The sequence below is a fragment of the Anarrhichthys ocellatus genome, unplaced genomic scaffold (genome assembly GCF_004355925.1).
Source record: "Anarrhichthys ocellatus isolate YVR2014 unplaced genomic scaffold, GSC_Weel_1.0 scaffold1, whole genome shotgun sequence".
Lineage (NCBI taxonomy): Eukaryota > Metazoa > Chordata > Actinopteri > Perciformes > Anarhichadidae > Anarrhichthys > Anarrhichthys ocellatus.
The window spans coordinates 2359829-2380202 of NW_022280031.1; the positions used below are offsets into that span (position 1 = coordinate 2359829).

The window sequence follows — 20374 nt, forward strand, 5'->3', positions numbered from 1 at the left end:
ATTGCAGAGTCAAAGACTACTGAAACAACTTGGATGTTTAATTTTGACAACTTAAACTCAGACTCGAACTCGACACATCAACTTCAACATTAGCTTTGCATCCTCTGCTCTAACGGGGATTACTTCAAGCAAGGTTACGTAACTATAATATTGACACACTGAATAGTTTATTTGTGACAGGCTTAATCATACAAGCATAGCGAAGTTGTAAAGATAGCAAAGACATATTACTCACACAGCAATATCTATCTTTAGTTATCTGACATAAGCCTTCATAAGCCGGTCATACAAGACGAAGTAGGCGTGCAGCAGCAAGAGTATAACAATTGACTAGGGATGCATTTTATAGCTTGTGAATTCAGCTTTACATTTGTAAGAGGAAGATTGTTGTTGTTTTTTCTCAATTCGAAAAATTACACAACCTCTCTTAAAAACAAGACTAGATTTATGTCTATTTATAAAACTCCCGAGTGAAATTTCTGGCTCTTTAGCTGCTAAACGGTGCAATCTGTTCACCAGCTACACACCACCTTTGTTTTGTCTGCTGTTTTCTGCTGGGTAGGTACAGTGAGTTTATGCCAGTTATGATTAGAGCGGTGAGATGGAATCAAAACAGCAAAGGCGCAGACTTTCAATATTGAGCTGAAAGATGCTGAAACGCGCAATAGATCTGAGGGGAACTTGAGAGTCTTGTGCCAGTTGTCTATGAGCAACCCCTGTTATACTATACAGTCAACTGACTAATATAGAAATTTGATTTGTGTAGCTTTAGAGTACTAAGAACTCAACTCGGTTCGTCTGGACTGCACTCAGACGTTCAAGTTTTTTTAGTGACTTCACTGCCACAACACAGGATGTACTATTCTGCATTCACTTGGCATCAGCAGTGAGGAGTCAGTGCCTATTCTCTGAGGTGCGGAGCATCAGTGCAACAAGCACAAACACAAATGAGCAGAATCACTCGTTCAGGTCTGAAACCAGTAATGCAGCGAATGTTGGATCTTCAAAGAAACACAAAACATTGATAGAAGACATGTGAAACAGGTAATCTCGCATCCCTAAGTTAGACATTCAGCTTCCGGAAGAGTTCCTGTTCCTTGAAGCACTTTCAGACATTGCAACACCATTTTTTCCCAATAGTCATTTTAATGACAATAGCAATATGTCACACACAACAATCAATGTGAAAATCATTTCTTTTTTCATCTCACATGCCACCTGTGGAGCCACGCTGGCTGTGTGACAGTAATGACCATACTCAGCCTTTACCGTCCAAAAGCTCGGCCGTTGTGTTTGCTCCACAGTGGAGTGACACAGCTGTCTCTGCTGCTTCACTGTCTGGAACAATGCGACGTCACAGGGGCCAGATTGTCCCTCCTAATCTTGTCGCAGGCGAAAACGACAACCACGATGAATCACGCTTTGGATTCAGTTCTATGAATAATAAATAATCACGGTCGACTCCGAGGGAGCAAGATATGGAATTTCTTCTCTCTTGCTCCGAGGCAGTGACGTATAGATATCTAATGCGAGAGCCATACGAGCTGCACACATGCTACAGGCTTCTTAAAGATTCATTGTATGCATGTATGCATCATACCAGCGGCAGCGTATAATGATAAGATATGAGTTAGGAGTCTATATGAAATAACATGCTATTCCCTCTGTGATTGTTTGTTTAAGCCTCACCGCTGAAGAGGCGAAACAGCATCATTTCCATTCCTTTTGTCCAAAATGAAATAATTCTGTGGTTAATTTGGCTGCTGTTGTTGTAAACCTTTGTGAATATTCTTAGCCGCATGCTTGGTCTGAGTTTAGCTTCAGGGGGTAGTAGCATGACATAACTTTTAAACACAGATAATTAGATCCCTCTCCGTGTCGAACTGTTTTAAACGAGCAAGAGGAAATGCTCAACAGTGGATTTTTCTCTGCAGTGCCTCTTTAGCTATAGGTCATTGTGTCTCTGAAGCAAGGAGTCCCTTTAGTCGTAGACCATTACTTTCCAATATTAGAGGTACAAATTTAATGAGCCTGCATCCTGGAGGAGGGCCAGACTGTTTAAGTTTTGCACCAAAATGCAACAACAACAAGAAAAGCCTCCTTCCTCGTCGCGTTTGTTTCCAAAACTGTCAGCCATCATCCTGTCAGACTCAACCTTGGGGCGTGAGCACGTGCCTCTGCGTGTGTGTATGCTGAGGTGTAGCTGTAATTCAAAACACTCGGTCCCTTACCTCTCTACTCTGACCTCCTTGTCATTGTCTTACCGAGCCGTTTGATCTTTTGTTTTTGTTGACCATGATGGATATCGAGGAGGGTGAACTTTGCGAGTCCAATTGAAATGTGCACATTAAAGAACTATTGATTCTCTATTTTCTGCACAACCATTTATAATTCTATGGATTACCTCTCCCTGGTATCGCTGTTCCCTTGCTTGCTTACAAGTCTACCACATAAACTCTAGGGTGCTAAAGGCTGCTTTGTTAACTGCTGCAAAAAAAAACCACCTTGCTTACATTTTTAAGTCTTGTCAAAAGGTTCACACGAGTTTATTCTGCACTGAAGCTCACCATTGTTATCCAGGCTTTGCTACTTCCTCACAAGAAAGCACTTATTTTCCCCTGAAAGCTTTTTTCTGAGATCTATAACAATGAATTAGAATCACGTGTGCTACTGTTGCGGAAAATAGGCATGTAATATTTATAGAAATTAACCGATTAATTATGAGCGGCCAATCTAAGACGCGTGTCTGAATTCTGATGGAGCTGCGTGCTCTTTCCCCGTCGTGCTCGGCTGAGGGCTGATTTTCTTCTCTTTTCTTCTCCTCTCCTTTTCTTGATTAGGCACCAAGAGGGGAAAACAGCTGCTGTTGAAACAAACTGTTGACAGTGCATGGCGGACGCAGGGTAAAGTCATCTACCTGCCTCGTACCTTTTGTTATTTATAGAGCCACTCGAGCCGTGTTCTCCTCGAGGATATTTCTTTGCAATGGCTTTAACTGTCTGCAGACCAAACAGTCACAAATTGAGGTCCAAAGGGCTCCCTCATCCCCACCCTGCACGCTTCAGTGCTCCAATTCTATCAATGCAGTGCACACACCCTGTCCAATTAGGCCGTGTAATGGGATTGCTGTGTAGGGTCAAGATCTGCACTCATTTCTCCCTTTGAATGCCGTCAACACAACAGCTACCACTTGGGATCAGACCCCCCTCTCTCTCTCTCTCTCTCTCTCTCTCTCTCTCTCTCTCTCTCTCTCTCTCTCTCTCTCTCTCTCTCTCTCTCTCTCTCTTTCTCTCTCTCTCTTCCTAAATACACACTTCACTGTATAGCTGTGTTTCATGGTGTAATGATTCTGTGGCTCATTTTCCTCACGACTCAGCAGCAGTTTTAGGAAGATGCGAGAGGAGAAGCTCAGCATCGTCTGTCATCTCATTAAGTTCGGCAGAGTTGTCTATGGCGGGTTTTAATGGTGTCAAGGGGGAAGTGCCTGTCAGTCAGGAGTCAGGGTAATTTTAAAGGATCTTTGTGACTGTGGTGAGTGGTATTTCATTCCAGTCAGCCCAGATATGTGAGAATCCCCAAAATGAGAAACTTAAACTCGCTGAGATTCATTTTGCTGTATTTCAAGAGAAAAATCAGTATTAATCACTTTATGGCTACCGTATCTATCTAGCTACAACCCAAACCAACCAGCGCTGCCAGCCCTTCCTCTCATCTTTAACCTAATGTTAACATGATACTGACTCCAATTCAGTCAGCGGGCACGCTCAACGGCATATTAGCTGCCAGTTCCTTCAGCTCATCTTTATTTTTACTCAGCGTGCACACATGCCAGGGTTAGATAAGCTTGTGCCAGTTCGTCAACACGTTTCCTGCCCATCTCTCTCCCTTTATGACAGAAGTGGGCTGTGACTAGCAGGCTTGTTACTCCGGGGAGCATTAATGGAGCATCCTGTCCTCATTAACCATTAGCCCTGCCCAGGATGCATGCCTGGTCTCCATGTCTGCCCTCGGTGTCTGTGGGCAGTACAGCATAACCGGCTGCACACGTGCTCGCACACGTGTGTGCACATGCCGAGACCCCATGGGCAAGTTGGTGCTGTATTAGCCTGGCAGTAGATCAGGGAGGAAATCCCAAGGCGTCGAGAGGAGCATCCCTGCACTTTGCATGCCCAGGACTTCTGTGTCCTTCGATTAATCACAGTTCAGTTCATCGATCTCTGACACTGTAGAACATTGACATCTACCCTGGGTCAATGTTTCCCTCCTTTCTCAGGGGAGCCATGCCTTAAAGAACATTCCTTTATTGCTTTTAATCAAGGTTAATCTCACTTGTGATTTTTAAACAACAATACAAAACAGAGACTTGGAAAATCCTGGCAAAGATTTTATTTTGTGCATGGCTCTGGATTGGTCCCAGCCCAGACATTTAAAAACACCTCTACAGCACACAGTAAACCAGTTTTCTTTGTGGCGTACATAGACACACATACTGATTTTTTTAGCTTTTTTACTCCACCTCTTCTATCTCCCAGAGTTTCTAATTAACGCCATTTCATGCAAACTCTTAATACCATTCACCTTTTTTTTCTAGAGGCCTTTTATTATCCAAATTACCTCGCTGCACAGCTCGGTCGTTAGTTGTAGCTGAACGGAATCCTATTAACCGTGTTGATTTTTACAGCAAATTTAAGTCATTGCTCACGACTATTTCTTGGATTGCTTTCATTTTCCATTCAGCTGTTCCCCTAGCTTCACTCGCTTTAATAATTGCCGTCAGCGTACGCAAAAAGATAGAATTGTGTGCTTATGTTGCCACATCTTCACGACTTTCATCCTACCCTAATTTATAATTCATTCTCTGCCGCATGTAGTCATTAACAGGGCTCATAGTAATGGTGCAAAGCAGCTCGATGGCATAGTTGGTGGATTACTGCATGTGTCTGTTTCTGGCTGCTTCTGAGAATCAGTCTCAGTGTCGAGGGTCTGGATCCAGATTCAATTAGAACTGTGGACCAGGACAACACAAAACCTCTATTTCAATTTGGCACAGAGCGTACAGATGTCTGCATTATGAGTTGCCTGCATTATCATTTCATTGGAGCATCACTTCTCGCCTAAATGCAGTTGTCTCATGGGTATATGAATTACTGGTGTAGAGGAATCAACGGCTTCTTGAGAGCTTTCTTTCTTAACTTGGCTTCACTCTCAAGAAGAGAGGGGCATTCATGAAGTTTTTGTTATTCCTTCTCACAAATGGCACAATAGGCCTCCTTTTTTTACAAAAACACATTCAGGTAAATTATACTTTCAGGATAAATGAATGCAGTGTCTATTCTAGCAGGGTTAGTGAGTGTTGATGAGATTGTTTTACACATTCAGTGCTTTATTTGAATTTAGACACGATGCTTTACTGCCTGAAAAAAAGAAAGATTTCCTCTGTATTAAATGCTAAATGTGTTTGGCCTTTTCTGTGTGGTGCCAAAGTGGCGCAGACAGAGACGAAGCTGCTGTCGGGAGTAATCTTGTACCTTGTGTGAATTCAATTTTGACTGGATTTGCTTATACGCAGGTTGAGCTGAATGCAGGTGGGTTGCTGGCTGAAATGAGTCCACAAGACCTCAGACATTTCCTTTGACATCAAATATTCCCTTTGAGAGCCCAGCTAATAGCTCAGGTTGTGATCGAAACTCTTTGCTGAGGTCGCTGATCCCAATTTATGTTAAACTACTCATCTCTATCTCAAGGTTCAGTTCTATTTTCTGTACAATTGCTATAATGTAAATAACTGGAAGGTGTGGGAAGGCTGCATGCCAAATCAAACATGACATTGGAGGCGAGCACAGAAACAGTCAAAGTGTCACCTCGATGATGAGACATCTTTGTCATCCCTGAAGAGTGTTTTCCGCTCTCCTTGCACTTTCCTTCACTGTCTCTCAATTTTTTTCGAATATCATATAAACTGGTGTACAAGAATTTTGTCCAAGTTAGACAGTTTTGCCAAAATAATCTCACCTCTGAATCCATTTAGTAGATGCTTTTCTTATTACATGATATTCATCAGCAGATGGAATTTGTTCAGTTATCATAGATTTGTAAATGCCATTTTTCTGTCACTTATTAAAATAATTTGTCTCGCATTCTGCCTCTCTATCAAGTTATTGCGGATTTAAGGACTTAATGGAGAGCTATTTAATGGGCCCTGAGGTGAGGTTGTTTTTACTACTGCTTTGTCAAAGGTCAAGCATTGAAAATTTGGATTTAAATCAGGAACTACCTGGGATTGATACCTGACGACACCATTCAAAAGGACATCTATCTCTTCAAAATCCTGACACTCGCATGTAAAAAGGCCATCACGAGGAGCTGGTTGAAATGTGACCCTCCAAGACCAGGACAGTGGCTGGACATTGAAGAGGAAATATACTCCATGGAACAACTGACTCATTATCTAAGGATTAAAGCAGGGATCCATGATCAAAATGGACTGTATACAAGAGAAAAGGTGGGTCGTGTTCAGGAACTACCTGATCCAAAATGAGTTAACAAGATTATGAACATGCCAGCTTTCAATACTTGACTGTCTCTGATACTCTGTCCTGCGGACACACTTTGGTGTGTACCGAAGATGCGTAGAGGCTTAATGTTCAGCCCTGACAGACAGGTGGGTAGAGCTGCGGTTGCACTTCTGGAGTGGATGTGTCATTTTCCAGACCTACTCGGAATGGAATAAAAGAGTATTCATCAGCATGTTTTATTGCTGTCTTCTCTCTATCTGTGCTTATCTTTTCAGTCATTTTCTGTCCATCATCTCAGTGTATCTGTCGTGGTTTGAATTCGTTCTCTGTCTCACTCTCCTCAACCGGCTGCTGATGTGGCTCCAAATCTCTCTGTCTCTCACTCCGCTAATGTCCATAGGGAGATTGATGTTGCTCCTATTTTCTGGTCTGAAACTCAACAAAGCGTGTGAACAAAGCCCAATCTTTCTCTCCCTCTGCTCTCCACTCCCCTGTTTCTCTCACTCATCCTGATAAATTATGCAGAGTTTGGTGGGGGACTAATTGCTCCACTTCAATGTGCGGATCGTTAATAAACAACTCGATGCAGAAAACTTTGTGAAATTATTAGTAGAGTGTTAATAATGTGATGTTGAGTGGTAAACCTTTGTTCTCTAAGCTGGTGATAAAGTAAAACGGCAAAAAAAAATAGCTTTGATAACTACAAGATAGTTACAAGACAACTCAGAAATAATACCACCACCAACGCGACTCAGTCGGCACTGCTTTGCCATCGAGGCAGTGTGTGCCAGTTGACTCTGCCTAGACTTGTCAGCAGAGTGAATTAGGAAATGCAGTTATGTTTGGTAATATTGTGTGACTGGAGCTTTTGCAGTTGTAAGGGGTTTTCTGTTGTCGAGAGAATCACTAATGATGCTGTTATCTGGGGCTCAAAGCCTGATTAGCTTGACGGATAGAGCAGACATTGGCAGCAAGAACTCTGCTTGTATGTGCATTTACGCGTGCGAGGAGAGAGCCGGGGAGTTGATGAGTTTGTGTGGGGGGGGGGGGGGATTGATACAGAGACTGAGACACACACAGAGTCTGATGAGGAAAAATAGGGCCCCTCCTCCTTTTCCTCCTCCTGCCCTTTGTCGAGCTCACACTCCAACACCAAACCACTGCAAAGGAGCCATGGAGGAAAAAAAGTGAGCAGCCGTCGCCAGCCTGCCTGTCAGCCCACCAATGTGTAGGAGGAGGAGGAATACATGCCTAATGTTCTTATCTCATCCAGCTCTGCCTTTTAAAATATTTAGTTATATGTCTCCTGGTTAGTGGGAGGGAGGCTTCGGTGTGAAACTAGATTGAGAGACAGAATGTGACAAGAATTAAACCAGTCTGAATGAGATCAAAATGTGTGGCTGTGTTGGAAAGTATCGTTCCCTTGCCACAAGTACTGTCAGTCACCAATTATTCACCTTATGCAGGGGGAGTTGTTTTGTGCGTTGGCCTTTTCTTGTGTATGGATGTTGTTACTACCTTCAAGACTGTCCTCTCCACATAAATGAAGGCATTGGTCAATTGTTCAACTTAAATGAGCCAAGACTACATTTTCCTGACAAGTGACCTTTTGTGGGTGTGTGAATAAATCCTGTTGTCTGTCAGAAGCAAAGGAGAATGTAGCTTGAGGTCATAATCGATGCAACACATCAAATATATCCCTGTTTCCTAAAAAACCTGCATTGTTTGCAATCTACTGTAGCAGTCTTCCTCTTTCTTGCCTTTACTGGTGCGGTGCTATGTTTCTGTGCACAATACCGTCAACTGCCAATCATTTAAACAGCATGAAACTGGCTGCAGGAATGTATATCCTGTCACTCGTGCACTAGATAGAAACTAAATGCTTACCCATCCGTCAAAACGATTTAATATAGCAGCAACTATTTGCCATGTAAAGATAAAGTAATGAATAAAGAGTAATGAGCGGAGAATAAAGTCACTCTCCCTCTGTGTGTGTTGCTTTCCGAGCCTCTCGGTTCTTGGTTTTTGTAGCCGGCCTGGCCCGGCGTGCATGTTGGTGCATATGAGTCCCTCCCTTTGAAACAGTTGGCCCTCCTCGCTTTTATAAAGAGACTTAAGAGTGTTAGCAGGACAGCTAGCAGGCTAATAATCACGTTACATGGATTTAATTCACTCAGCAGAGTGACCTAATTCCAAGAAAAAGCTCCTTACCAAGCTGAGTTATTAAAATAACTATACTGTAGAAATTCCAACCAACGAAACAATAGCCAAGATGTGGGGGGTGCGCTGTTTTGTTGTTCGGCTCATGGCAAGTCATTGTTTGCAGACATAAGTACAACATTTAGATGTGACTGTGTATCCATGCCAAGCCCTCTGGTTAGAGAGGGGCCTTTGTGGTCTCGAGGGTATCATGCCTGTTGTACCAGAGGACCTCTATCTAAATTCAACAGCTGCTGCTGAAACCGTTCATCCCTCTTTTTTCTTTCTTTCACTGCCTCTTGTTAACTCATCTTCTTGCCTTCAGTCGATCTTGATTGTATTTCCTTCTTTTTGTCTTTCTGTTTTTGTTCCTGTTTATGCTGATTATATGTCTAGATTTATCTACAACAGCTCAGGCTTGTTTTTCACTGCCAATAATTCTCACAGTTTCTGGTGTTTTTAATTCTCTCTTGGTCTATCTGTCTCTTGGTCTCTCGCTCTTTGCCTGCAACCCACCACCTCTTTTGTCTCCTGGCAGACAGCAGCAAATTGCAGGCTGGACGGGGCATGTGGGTGTTTGACATCACACACAAAGCTGAGTGCCATGTACACTTTCTGCATGTACAAGCATCATTTAATATATTATTAGCACACACACACACACACTAACAGATTTAGAAAAAAATGTGCTCCCTATTCCAGCTTTCGACGTGCATGCACATAACTGAAAAGACATCCGTTAAATTACACAATCAAACAAACAAGTATACCTGCTTAAACCGACAGGCAGAGAGATGGACACGCAGATAGAGAGCTTACAGACTGTCTTGTACATTTATGCTATTATTATTTTTATACAGTGCAGGATCAGATTAATGTTTTAAAGGTGGAGCCAACGGAACAAATGATTGGCAAAGGGCTGTTTTTCATCCAGCTTATATAACTGACTCATTTTATTCACCCCAATGAAGACCACATCATGATCCCCCCCCTGTTGTTTGGTATGGTTTGCATGAGCCCACTGTGTGCACATTACAAATGACTCATTGGATGCAGATTCAGCCCTAATCACGTCTGATGGAAAGCTTGTTTGTACCTGCAGTTGTGATTACAGCACTTCACAGCAATCAGTTCAGCTTATTAAGAAATGGAGGAGAAATAATATTTTAAATCGAAGATTGGATTCTGCCAAACTGTCTCCGCTGCCACAAACTAATTATTGTATGCACTGTAGAGAGGGAAGTCACTGTGGAAATGTCAACACGCAATGTCTTACATTGCAGTAATGCTGCCTGATATTCAGCTACAGCTTTTGGGAGTGGCACAAATTGCCTTTTTCTGTTTTTACTTTTGACTTTTTCTTATAAAATAGGTTAAACAGAAGCACTGAGTGGCAAGAAAAAAACATCTATTTTCTTGGCAGTCTCATCTACTATATGTTAATACTGTATATCAATTCAATATATTGGTCTTGTAATATTTACTTTAAAAAGTGTGGAAAAAGGTCAAACTATTTAGATAGTCTTTTTCTTAATTTTTGTTGATTTAATGTGTCATTTGAAAATAATAAACAGCAAAACAGAGATAAACACCAAACTGCAGTGGCTATAGACTGTGGTTAGGTTAAGCTAACTGCCGGGATAGCCACAGCTAGCCTTAGCGAACGCTAACTGACCATCACCTTTGTTCTGTAATTTAAAAGTACATTTTGATTCTTCAACATCTCAGTAAATGAGGTTGTTCTTCCACATAAATAAGGCAATGGCTGAATCTAATAATAACACAGGGGGGAAATGAATGGCAGAAAAACAAGTCCTGCTCACTAGCCTAGCTTAGTGTAGCGGTTAACTGACTCCAGTTGAATTAATGTGTTTTGGTTTATTTCATTCGTAACAAACACGAGCGGTTAGCCTACTCCGCTCGGAGTGCGGCCGTTTGTGCTCACTCTGTGCATGCAGCAATTCCAGCCGACACTGACTGAATCATAGATATGCTCTGAATTCCATTTGTATCTTATTTAAAAACAAAACTTTTAATGCCACAATACCACATATAGTAAAAGTCCAGCTTTCAAATGTTTATTTCAAGTGGAGATTCAAAGTGAGGCATTATCCACACAATGTAGTTAAATTTAGCTACGGTTACTTAGTGTCTGTTTTAGGCGGAGCTTTCAATGCAAATATAATGCTGGATAGTTTATTGAATAATACTGCATCATATTTTGTTATATTTTGCAGGTCAAATCTAAACCTGCAACTTAACCAGTAACATTTATCCGTCAGGTAAATGTAGCGGAACTACAATGTATGTACACACTCAGTATACAATTCTGTTGCTAATTATTTAAGGGCTTGCCTTTGGGGGCCCTTGGTAAGTTATTTTTGGGGTAACATTACAATGAGTTAGATTGACATAATTCAATATTTTCATATAAACATCATAATAAATCTATAGCTGTTTTGGGCCCTTATAGTTGGGGGCCCCCAGGCAGTTGCTCACTTTGCCTAACAGTAAAGTCTGTCTGTGTATATTTTTTCCTGTGAACCAGAGTGTATTTCACTGGTGTACCTGACCGTGAGTAGCCGCAACTTGGGTATGTGACGCAACTATGGCACGGCAGGTGTATTGAAGGGTAGTGTTGGGTGTGCAGTTGTTTGTAAGAGCGGTCTTGAGAAAGCAGCAAGCACTGCATTAGTATAAATAATACAACTTTTACTGTGACACATTATTACCCCCTACAATGCTGAAGTATTGTGCACAAATTGGCAGAAAGGCATACAAAGCGTTAAAATTGTATGCGACTACAAAACCAGCACATATGCTTGTGGATTGAAAAAGGAACGTGATAAACTGTGATTTAACGTGGCAAAAGAATACATCCTTCCATGCCAGGAACAGAGCTTATTATTCAAGCCACTGTTGTGTGCACAGGGATTTTGTGTCAAACTTGTTGTTGAATGTGTCATTTAAAAGACTGAGAAGCAGCGAGGCCCATATGTAATACTTTGAGGTGCAGGGGATTATGGATGTATTATATCCCAGACCGCTGGTGCAAACATAATCACAGTTTAGAGCATCCTCCGGAGATGTATGGCTTTTAAGTAAAGGGCAGAGAAATGTAACTTTCTTTACAGTAGATTATGTAACAGTAGATGCATGGCAATTTGTGAGCAGAGTAAGACCAATAACAATATATAACAGCAGGGTGGTGCAGGACTCACAGAGCTTGTATAGATTTAATGACCTGCTTATGTAACGTGATGCTCCCACTTTCTTTTCACTATACAACCCTCTTGACAATAAGGATAGAAAATAAAACTGCTGCTTTGTGGCCAATGTAAATCTTTTTCATTACACAGTACATCCACATTACATAAGAAACTCAAAAGATGAAAGACCATTTCAAAAAGTCTGCAGACTTTCTGTAGGCGTGACGGAGACATAAGTCACTTTTCCTTGGTTCATTATGGGTCAAGAGCAAAATAGAGCTCCAAATTCTGGTTGCGTTATGTCCCCCGCAATGTTTAATAAGTCTTACTTGAAGTGAAATGATGCAATTTGATGCAATGCACATTTTGACAATCGAACAAATAAATCGGGGTGTCTGCATGGTTACGCGGTTGTGACCGTCTTGGTTTGGCTGGGAACCTTTTGTTGCACGTCATTGCCTGATCTCTCATGTTATTATCTCTGTCTCTCTTGACTGTCATGCTGTCAAATCATTAGAAATATGCCTTTAAAAAAACCCGAAACAAGCTAAATTTATTTCACTGGCTTGCATGGAAACGTTCAGAAAAGTTCTGTCAATATTTGCCATTAATGCTCAAAGTGTTAGCTATGCAACACAAAGAGCAGAGAGAAAAAATGTCAAGGTTAGATAGCCTCCTCTACAGTTGATGTCTGCGGGGTTTGTGGGCGGTGCAGGCTGTCTGCACAACTGCACAAACTGCTTCTGTGAATTTGATACGCATCCCTCTAGCCACCCACACACAGTGCCTACTAGCAGTCAGACATATTTTATTTAGGAAACTAGACTGCTCTCAGTCACTATCTTCACCACCAGTTCTTGGCTGACGTGTGACTTAATATGTTGTACGGAGCGGTTGACTGAATACCTGAGCGAACTGGCTTTTCAGCGGAATGATGCATGCTGGTTAATTAATTGGTTGAGTGGCAACTCAAGTCTGTGTGGGTTCAATTAGTATATCTCTGGTTGGCTGTGTGATTTGTTTCATGGCTTATAATCAGCTGGTTGGCTGACTTCACTAACAAGCTGCATTGCTGTCTGACAGCCTTGTTTACTGACACAATGATTCAATAAAAAAAGGGACATTTTCCCCCTCTCTGTGTTATTCTCTTGTGCTGTCTTTCCACATGCCATCGCTGGTTTCAGGTCATGTACTTTCTTCTGCACTCTGCATTTCCCCATCCTCTGCTCTACTCCTACACTCTATTTCTCCTCTCCACTGCATCACTTTACTCTTCAAGTCCTTGAACACTGCCTCTAATGGCTTCACCTCAGATGTGATCTCTTTCTCTGTCTCCCTGGGGGTCGCACAGCCTTTTACCCAGCGCTTCACGCTGCACCGCGCTCATTCAAAACAGCCACTGTCGCACAATACCACAAAATACACACAAATATAATCAGACACAAGTACAGGATGCATACCACTCAAAGAAAACAGATGGGCCTCTTAATGTGATATGCGTTGCTATTCAGGGCAAAGACCCACAGATGGACACAGCGTCCATGAAATAAATATTGATGTGGCACTTTTTTACAGTGGCAATATGGCAATATAATGTTTTAGTGATAAGCATGATGTGTGAAGTCTCCATCGCTCTCTCTAACACACCCATGTGGTCTCTGCTTCTCAAACTTCCCAAGGCAGAATTAACAGGGAGTCACAGGGGCGGATGAGGTGTTGACAACAATCTAAAACTGTCTCTAAACTGTCTGTGATGTCGTGTAGCTCACTGTGTTTGTGTTACTCTTCACAGGGGAAGTCCTATGTGTTTGACCAGGTGTTCCCCACGAACACCACCCAGACACAGGTCTACAACACCTGCGCCAAGCAGATTGTCAAAGGTGAGTTACATAGACGGGGTTTCCTTTTTTACTTCCCAGATGCATGAGTGACAGCCAAAAGAGAAAGCCAATACACCTTGAATCGACATATCCTTGGGTTCCCCTTACCAGAGCTGTCTGTTTACGCTCTTTTCACTGACTGCATGCATTAACAGCTTCTTACAAGAAGTGCGAAATGTGGTCACACGACTTACAGGCATGAGCATCGACATGCACAAATAACAAGATGCATGCTTATCACAGCACAGTGGGACCGGCGTATCCAGAGGTCCCGAGATCAAACGAAACCAAGCGAGAGTGGAATCTTTCTTTTCTTCATACCTCCCTCCGTCTATCTCTTTTCTACCCTCCGTCTTTATATCGTTTTTGTGCTCACTTTCAAAGTGAGTGTGGTATTCCATTCAACAACTCTAGATGGAGCATGAAAAAAAAGATTGATTTGGTGGGAGACATTATTTACAGACTGGGAGATTACCAAGTAGGTCAAGGAAAGACAAAATAAAAAGGCGAGATGAATCGCTGTGCAGGGTTGGAAATGCATTGGTTAGGGATGCAGCAAAATGAAGGAATGGGATTTGAAATGTGTCAGGGGGAAAAGGGTAACGGAGCAAGGCCAGAGAAAGCTGGTTTGCAGACACATCCATGTTTACACTTTCTCTCCTTTTTGGTCTTTCTGGCTGTCAGTTTCTCTCTGTTTTGCAGTCTTTCCTCTCTTTCTCTTCCTTTCTGTGATTCCCTTTCGCGGGTGTTCTCTGATCTTATTTCGGCTGTCTTTATATCCAGACAGATTGTTAATTCTTTGTTCTATGATGTGTCCTGCTCTGTTTGGTTCTCACTATAACCAGTGCGGAGGCGGTGGAAGATATGTTGCTGAGCTTAGAGTTGTGGTAGAGTTGTGCTTCAAGTTGTAGTGTAGAGTAAAGGCAACACAGGAGAGGAGGAGAGGGGAGGAAAGGTGCCTCTGTGTTTTAGCTGAAAGCCTTTATGATTAGTCTGTGGTCAGATAACCTGTGGCAGTCGGCCTTCTAGGGTGAAGTGTTTTTCTTTAATCTATATTTGACTTTTACCTTAGGGGTTTATTGGACTGTGTCAGCAATATGACAAACAGCAGTGTGCTCCTTTATAACCTCAACTGGTGAGGACGTGTTGTTTTCACTGCAGCTCCTATCAGATGACTGGAGAGAGAGATAAATATATCTGTACTTGCTTGGTACTTCACTGAGTGCCTCCTGGTGAATTCAAGCAGCAGGTATGATGTTTTTTTTTTATTGTGTACAGCCACAGAGGTCATTCAGCAACTAACCAAGCTTGAATACCATTCACCTCTTAGTGCACACACACTTTATGTGGCGCAGTCTGATCTGTCTTTGAAACAAAGGTCAAAGATAATTGTCTCTGTGCTTTTCTGCCTTCCTGTCTTATTGTTTACATACCTGGCTGGCTGAAATCTGAAATTCTGTCAGATGTATTCTTTGGTTTGGCACTCTTACTGCCTTTTTTCATTTTCATATAGTTTTCTTCTTTCTTTAAAATGCTCTTTGTGTCTTTCTTTTTTTAATTATAGATGTACTGGGTGGTTACAATGGGACTATCTTTGCCTATGGGCAGACTTCTTCTGGAAAAACGCACACCATGGAGGTACAGTATGATTAAATAATTCAAAATGTAGACCACTTGCTGTGGTCCACACACACACACAGACAAACATTTGTTAAGAGTATATCCTCATCTGCTCTCCTCTGACAGTACATCTCACTCCATCACTGTCATCGCTCACTATCTTTCTTTCCCAGCCTTTTGTGGCCACTAACCTCCTTTACAACTCTCTCTGGGAAACAACCCTGCTCCCTTTCAAGTCCAAAGCCTCTCTGCTCTCCTTTCTTTTACTATTCTCTCCACTTAATTCATCACACACATGTTCTTATCTCCTCTCTTCAGGGCAACCTTCATGATGCCCAGGGAATGGGAATCATCCCCCGGATCGCAGAGGACATTTTTGAACATATATTTGCCATGGATGAGAATCTAGAATTCCACATAAAGGTTGGTGTGAATTTCCATATGTGGCTGTTAATGTATGTATTTGTGCATTTCTCACTTTTTACGATTTTTATGATGCGTTCAGTGGGAATTCAAACTGGGCCTCTGACGTAATCCTCACATGGATGGGCTGAGTGGAAGCAGCCAAGCATCAATAAATCATGATATATAAACCTTGATAATCCTACTACAGTTGTTGGGCTTTTTGCCTTTTACACAACAGTCTTCTGATGGTGGATAAAACCTCGCCGGACCCACTGGATGACAGATTACTGCGACATCATTTTGCATATTTGCACAATGATTATCCGTTGCATCATTTCTCTATCTGTATCAATTTGTTCTGCCTGTCCTCTTTATTCCAAAGATTACCCGCCACATGTTTTTTGTCTTTTGCTACAGGTCTCCTACTTTGAGATCTACATGGATAAAATCCGGGACCTGCTGGATGGTGTGTTAATGCATTGAACACATGGCTTTGAAACAGTGAAATCACAACTCGCATGTGTTAATACTGTACAGTTTCCTTGCAGTACACAGTTGAAGATTTCAAACTCTTATAGCTAAACCTAGATGCATATGGATACACGGTGATGTTGTCATGAAGGGTGTCAAAATCATTATGAGAGAAAAAAGGAGCTGAGAGAAAAACATATTACCATGCAGTATCAAGTGATGGACTTCTTTTGCACTGTCTTTCGACCCTGAGGCTACATACACTCCTACCTTATTAATGGAGGGTGTTGGCACTGTATGCAGCTTGAGAGGAAGACTGCAGACAGAACTCAGGGCTGATAAAAGACTAACATGGTCTGTCTCTTTTGGGGGTAAAGAAATATATGTTTTTATTTACAGCTAAGATTATATTGTCCTAAAAATAAGCAAGAATTGAACATCAATCAAAAGTAAGGCAGTAAAGCTAAGAGCTTTTTATACTCAGCAAGTAGGTTTAGTGCCTTAACAATACTGAGTTTACATCTCACGGTTTTTATTATGGAAAACACAATACTTATACTTAATACCTTTTCGCTTCAGACCATAACGCTTTGTGGTTTTTAAAGTTATACACACAGAAGCACCACAACATTGTAGTTCATAGTCTTATCACTGAGATACATAACCAGTTTAAAATGATGGAGAGGCCCGGACAAGAAGCTGTAGGCAGCATCCTCGTGGTTTAATCTTTAATCGAGCCAGAGTCAGTGGTGAAAGTCCCCATTTGTATGCAGGGGAGTTACAGCTATGAACATAGTTGACGACAAGCGAGATGAATCGAGGCAGAGAGAACAACACCCTGTGGAGGTATTTGCGAAGAGAAAAAGTGGCTGTAGGGTGATAAAACCCACAAACACAGGCACTCACAAGCACACAGTCTTTAAGAAAAAACAGCCTCCACAATGCTGTGAAATTGAATCATCATCAACAAGACAGGACTTTCCAATGGGAAATGTGAATTTGGGCCAGTAAATGGTTTTGCAAAGAAAACTATTTGTTTTCACTGACAGGCATCTGCTTAATCTCTGTGACTTTGGCAAAGTTCAGTTCCATGAAATACATTGAAAGCTAGACGCTTGTTTTCTCACACCACATTAGCAGAGTCTGACTCACAAAAGGGAACATAGTCAGGTTGGATTATAGTTAAAAACACACATTCGCATGCAGATGCTCATTTGCATCACAGTATTACACAGAGATAATGCTTTGGGTAACACGATGACCTCTTTCCCTTCCATCCTAGTGACAAAAACCAACCTGTCAGTGCACGAAGACAAATACAGAGTTCCTTTTGTGAAGGTGAGTCATCAGCCGTTTGACATGATTCAGTTTGATTTCCCTCCCTCCACTGTGCAGATACCCTATAGTTATGAGATATATGCTTATTATTAATAAGCTATTCTTTCCTAAATGAATTGTGTTGTATAACTGACAGGATGAACTTGATGTGTGAAGTGATTTTGGTTGCTGTATGACAGTAAAGTTAATGAATCATTTTGTAGCATCTCTTCTGCGTGCACTCTGTAGATGGTCCTCACAGCCGGCTGCACATAAGAGACCAATTTTATGTGTCCAGCTCGGAGGAGGACTCGTTTTGTAGTAACTCGTCTTCTACCTTACTATAGTTAGAAAGAGCCGTCGTTTGTGTTTATTCTGGGAAGTACACATCTGTGAATATCTTTCCAACTTTACCGAACTAAAATAGTTTGAGATCCAACCGACTATAACATGGTGAACTGTAGTTTTCACACTTTTTTTTTTGTATAACTTAAACAATCAGAATATCATCTGCTGTTAGGTGGATTTTGTTATCATTTGACAGAGCCAGGCTCGCTGTTTCCTCTTGTTTTCAGTCTTTGTGCAAAGCTAACCGGCTGCTGGCTGCAGCTTTAGGTCAATTTTTCCGTCTAGCTTGCGTAGATGAAAAACAGAAATGTCAAACTTTTGCTTTAAAGTTTGAGAATACTGATTTAAAGTAAAGCAAATGTCTTTTGTCTCCTTTGTAAGACTTATGTGTCTGTTTTGTGCAGACATAAACGTGGGCATTTCTATGTGTAATTTACAGTGGGTTTGGATGTGGGATACAGTGTGTGTGTTGGTGCATGCATTGTATGTATAGATGGTTAATTTGTGTTCTTCACAGCACAAATTAATGTTTGCACGCGTCTTTCTTTCACTAAGGGCTGCACAGAGCGCTTCGTCACGAGTCCCGAGGAGGTGATGGATGTGATAGATGAAGGAAAGGCCAACCGGCATGTTGCTGTCACCAGTGAGTCACACTGTTGATCTCCGCTGTTTGTACACTCTGTCAGGCGCTTCATGTCGGATTTTTTTTTCCACACACTTTCAAGGTACAAAGGTGAGAAATGTATGATGAGGTGCTAAGGGAACGTCTCTTTACAAGTCCATCTCGGGAAAATAATGAATCGAACGGCATTTTATGCAAGGAGTCTGAATAAGAGTCTCTCGTCTCCTCACTTTATTCTTTAGACATGAACGAGCACAGTTCCCGCAGTCACAGCATCTTCCTGATAAACATCAAACAAGAAAACGTGGAGACGGAGCAGAAGCTGTGTGGGAAGTTGTACCTGGTCGACCTAGCTGGGAGTGAGAAGGTAGGACAACTGGGGAATTTTCTCTAAAAACATTAAAAGTATATAGAGCTTTGCACCGCTATAAACTCTCAACATTCACTGTCAGCAGGATTTTGTAACTCTGGGACCAGACGCATTTCTCCATCTGTTTTCAGACATCAAAGAATCAGATAATCAATGCAGTGAAGCTCTGAACTTAACCCTTGAAGCCTTTTAATTAAAGCACTCCCTTTATGCTACTGCACTGAATTTTAAAGGATCTGTTTTAGAAGGCTTGGTTTAGTCTGTCGCTGATGTAATGTCAGGGTTAGTGTTTGCTCACTTTGAGGAATCCAATTGGTTCTGCTGATGGAGACAGAAAATTGTTTTCTGAGAAATAATAAACTATTTTCATCCGTACAGATAAGCTCTAAAAGGGGGTTTCAGTCGAGATAGAGGTCATATTGAGGGGAGCCACAAACAACTAATTGTCCCTTTGTTTCTAGGCCTTTTAGGTGAAACTCGGTGATGAGTCAGCTCGCATCATTGCACCATCTATAAAACAATGTATCTCCAGGACATAGGTCATGCTCTAAAAGACCGAAGACAGAAAGACAGAAAATACATTTAGAGACAAGGCTGAACATGGTCCTTGGCTCCTGGCTGTAGTCTAGTGTTGATGGTATTGATGGTATAGAGTAGTGTGCGTTTAGAGTAGTAGATGGTCATAACGTCTGTATAGATGCTGAAGGCTAATAAGTGCTGATGGTGCATCTGTAAGTTGTCTTGATCATCCCTGGGGGTGAAAAACTTCATAGACTGAGACAAAATATTATTGACTGAGCAGGACGCTGGTGCATGCTCCACAGAAGGCTTTGATAAGACAACTCGCTCTCTATAATTAAGCTCCTCCTTGTCTATCCCCTGACGATTATGACACAGTATAGTGTGACTTTCCTATTAAAGTATGTCTGGCATATAGCTCCTCAAACACCTTCTGACAATTTACAATATAATGCAGAAATGCTTTTTTTGTTTACAGGTCTGTAATTTCCTTCCTTCCTTCCTGTTTCCCAAAAAGAAATACATGTAATTTTGCTGATATAATTCTCATATTTTTGCATGCTTAACTGACCTTCTGTGCACTAATTAAAAGACTCTCTTGGTTAAGCTGGCAATTCATTATAATTGATTAATTGGAAGTGTGCCAACTGAACACACTGCTATCTTTATATAGTTATTACCAGGAACCTTCTTATGAATTCATAGTTACAAATCATTTTGTTTGTTAAACTTAACTACAGGACCTGTAAAATATAACATTGCAGGAAAATAAACGTGGTTTTTCCCACTGACGTTTTTATGCTGATAATGTACTTTATAAACCAATTCCTGCTGTGTGTGTGTGTGTGTGTGTGTGTGTGTGTGTGTGTGTGTGTGTGTGTGTGTGTGTGTGTGTGTGT

The 20374-nt window shown here is 41.6% G+C and overlaps 1 protein-coding gene across 4 annotated transcripts in view; it reads left to right on the forward strand.

The window, feature by feature from the left end:
• kif5ab (kinesin family member 5A, b) overlaps positions 1-20374 on the forward strand; it is a 56243-nt gene that overhangs the window by 2653 nt on the left and 33216 nt on the right. For all 4 annotated transcript variants that reach the window (XM_031853791.1, XM_031853762.1, XM_031853772.1 and 1 more), the window contains exons 2-8: positions 13716-13803; positions 15368-15441; positions 15742-15846; positions 16246-16294; positions 17582-17637; positions 18520-18607; positions 18829-18953. In XM_031853791.1, the coding sequence (XP_031709651.1) occupies positions 13716-13803; positions 15368-15441; positions 15742-15846; positions 16246-16294; positions 17582-17637; positions 18520-18607; positions 18829-18953 (585 nt within the window). The remainder of the gene's footprint in view (positions 1-13715; positions 13804-15367; positions 15442-15741; positions 15847-16245; positions 16295-17581; positions 17638-18519; positions 18608-18828; positions 18954-20374) is intronic.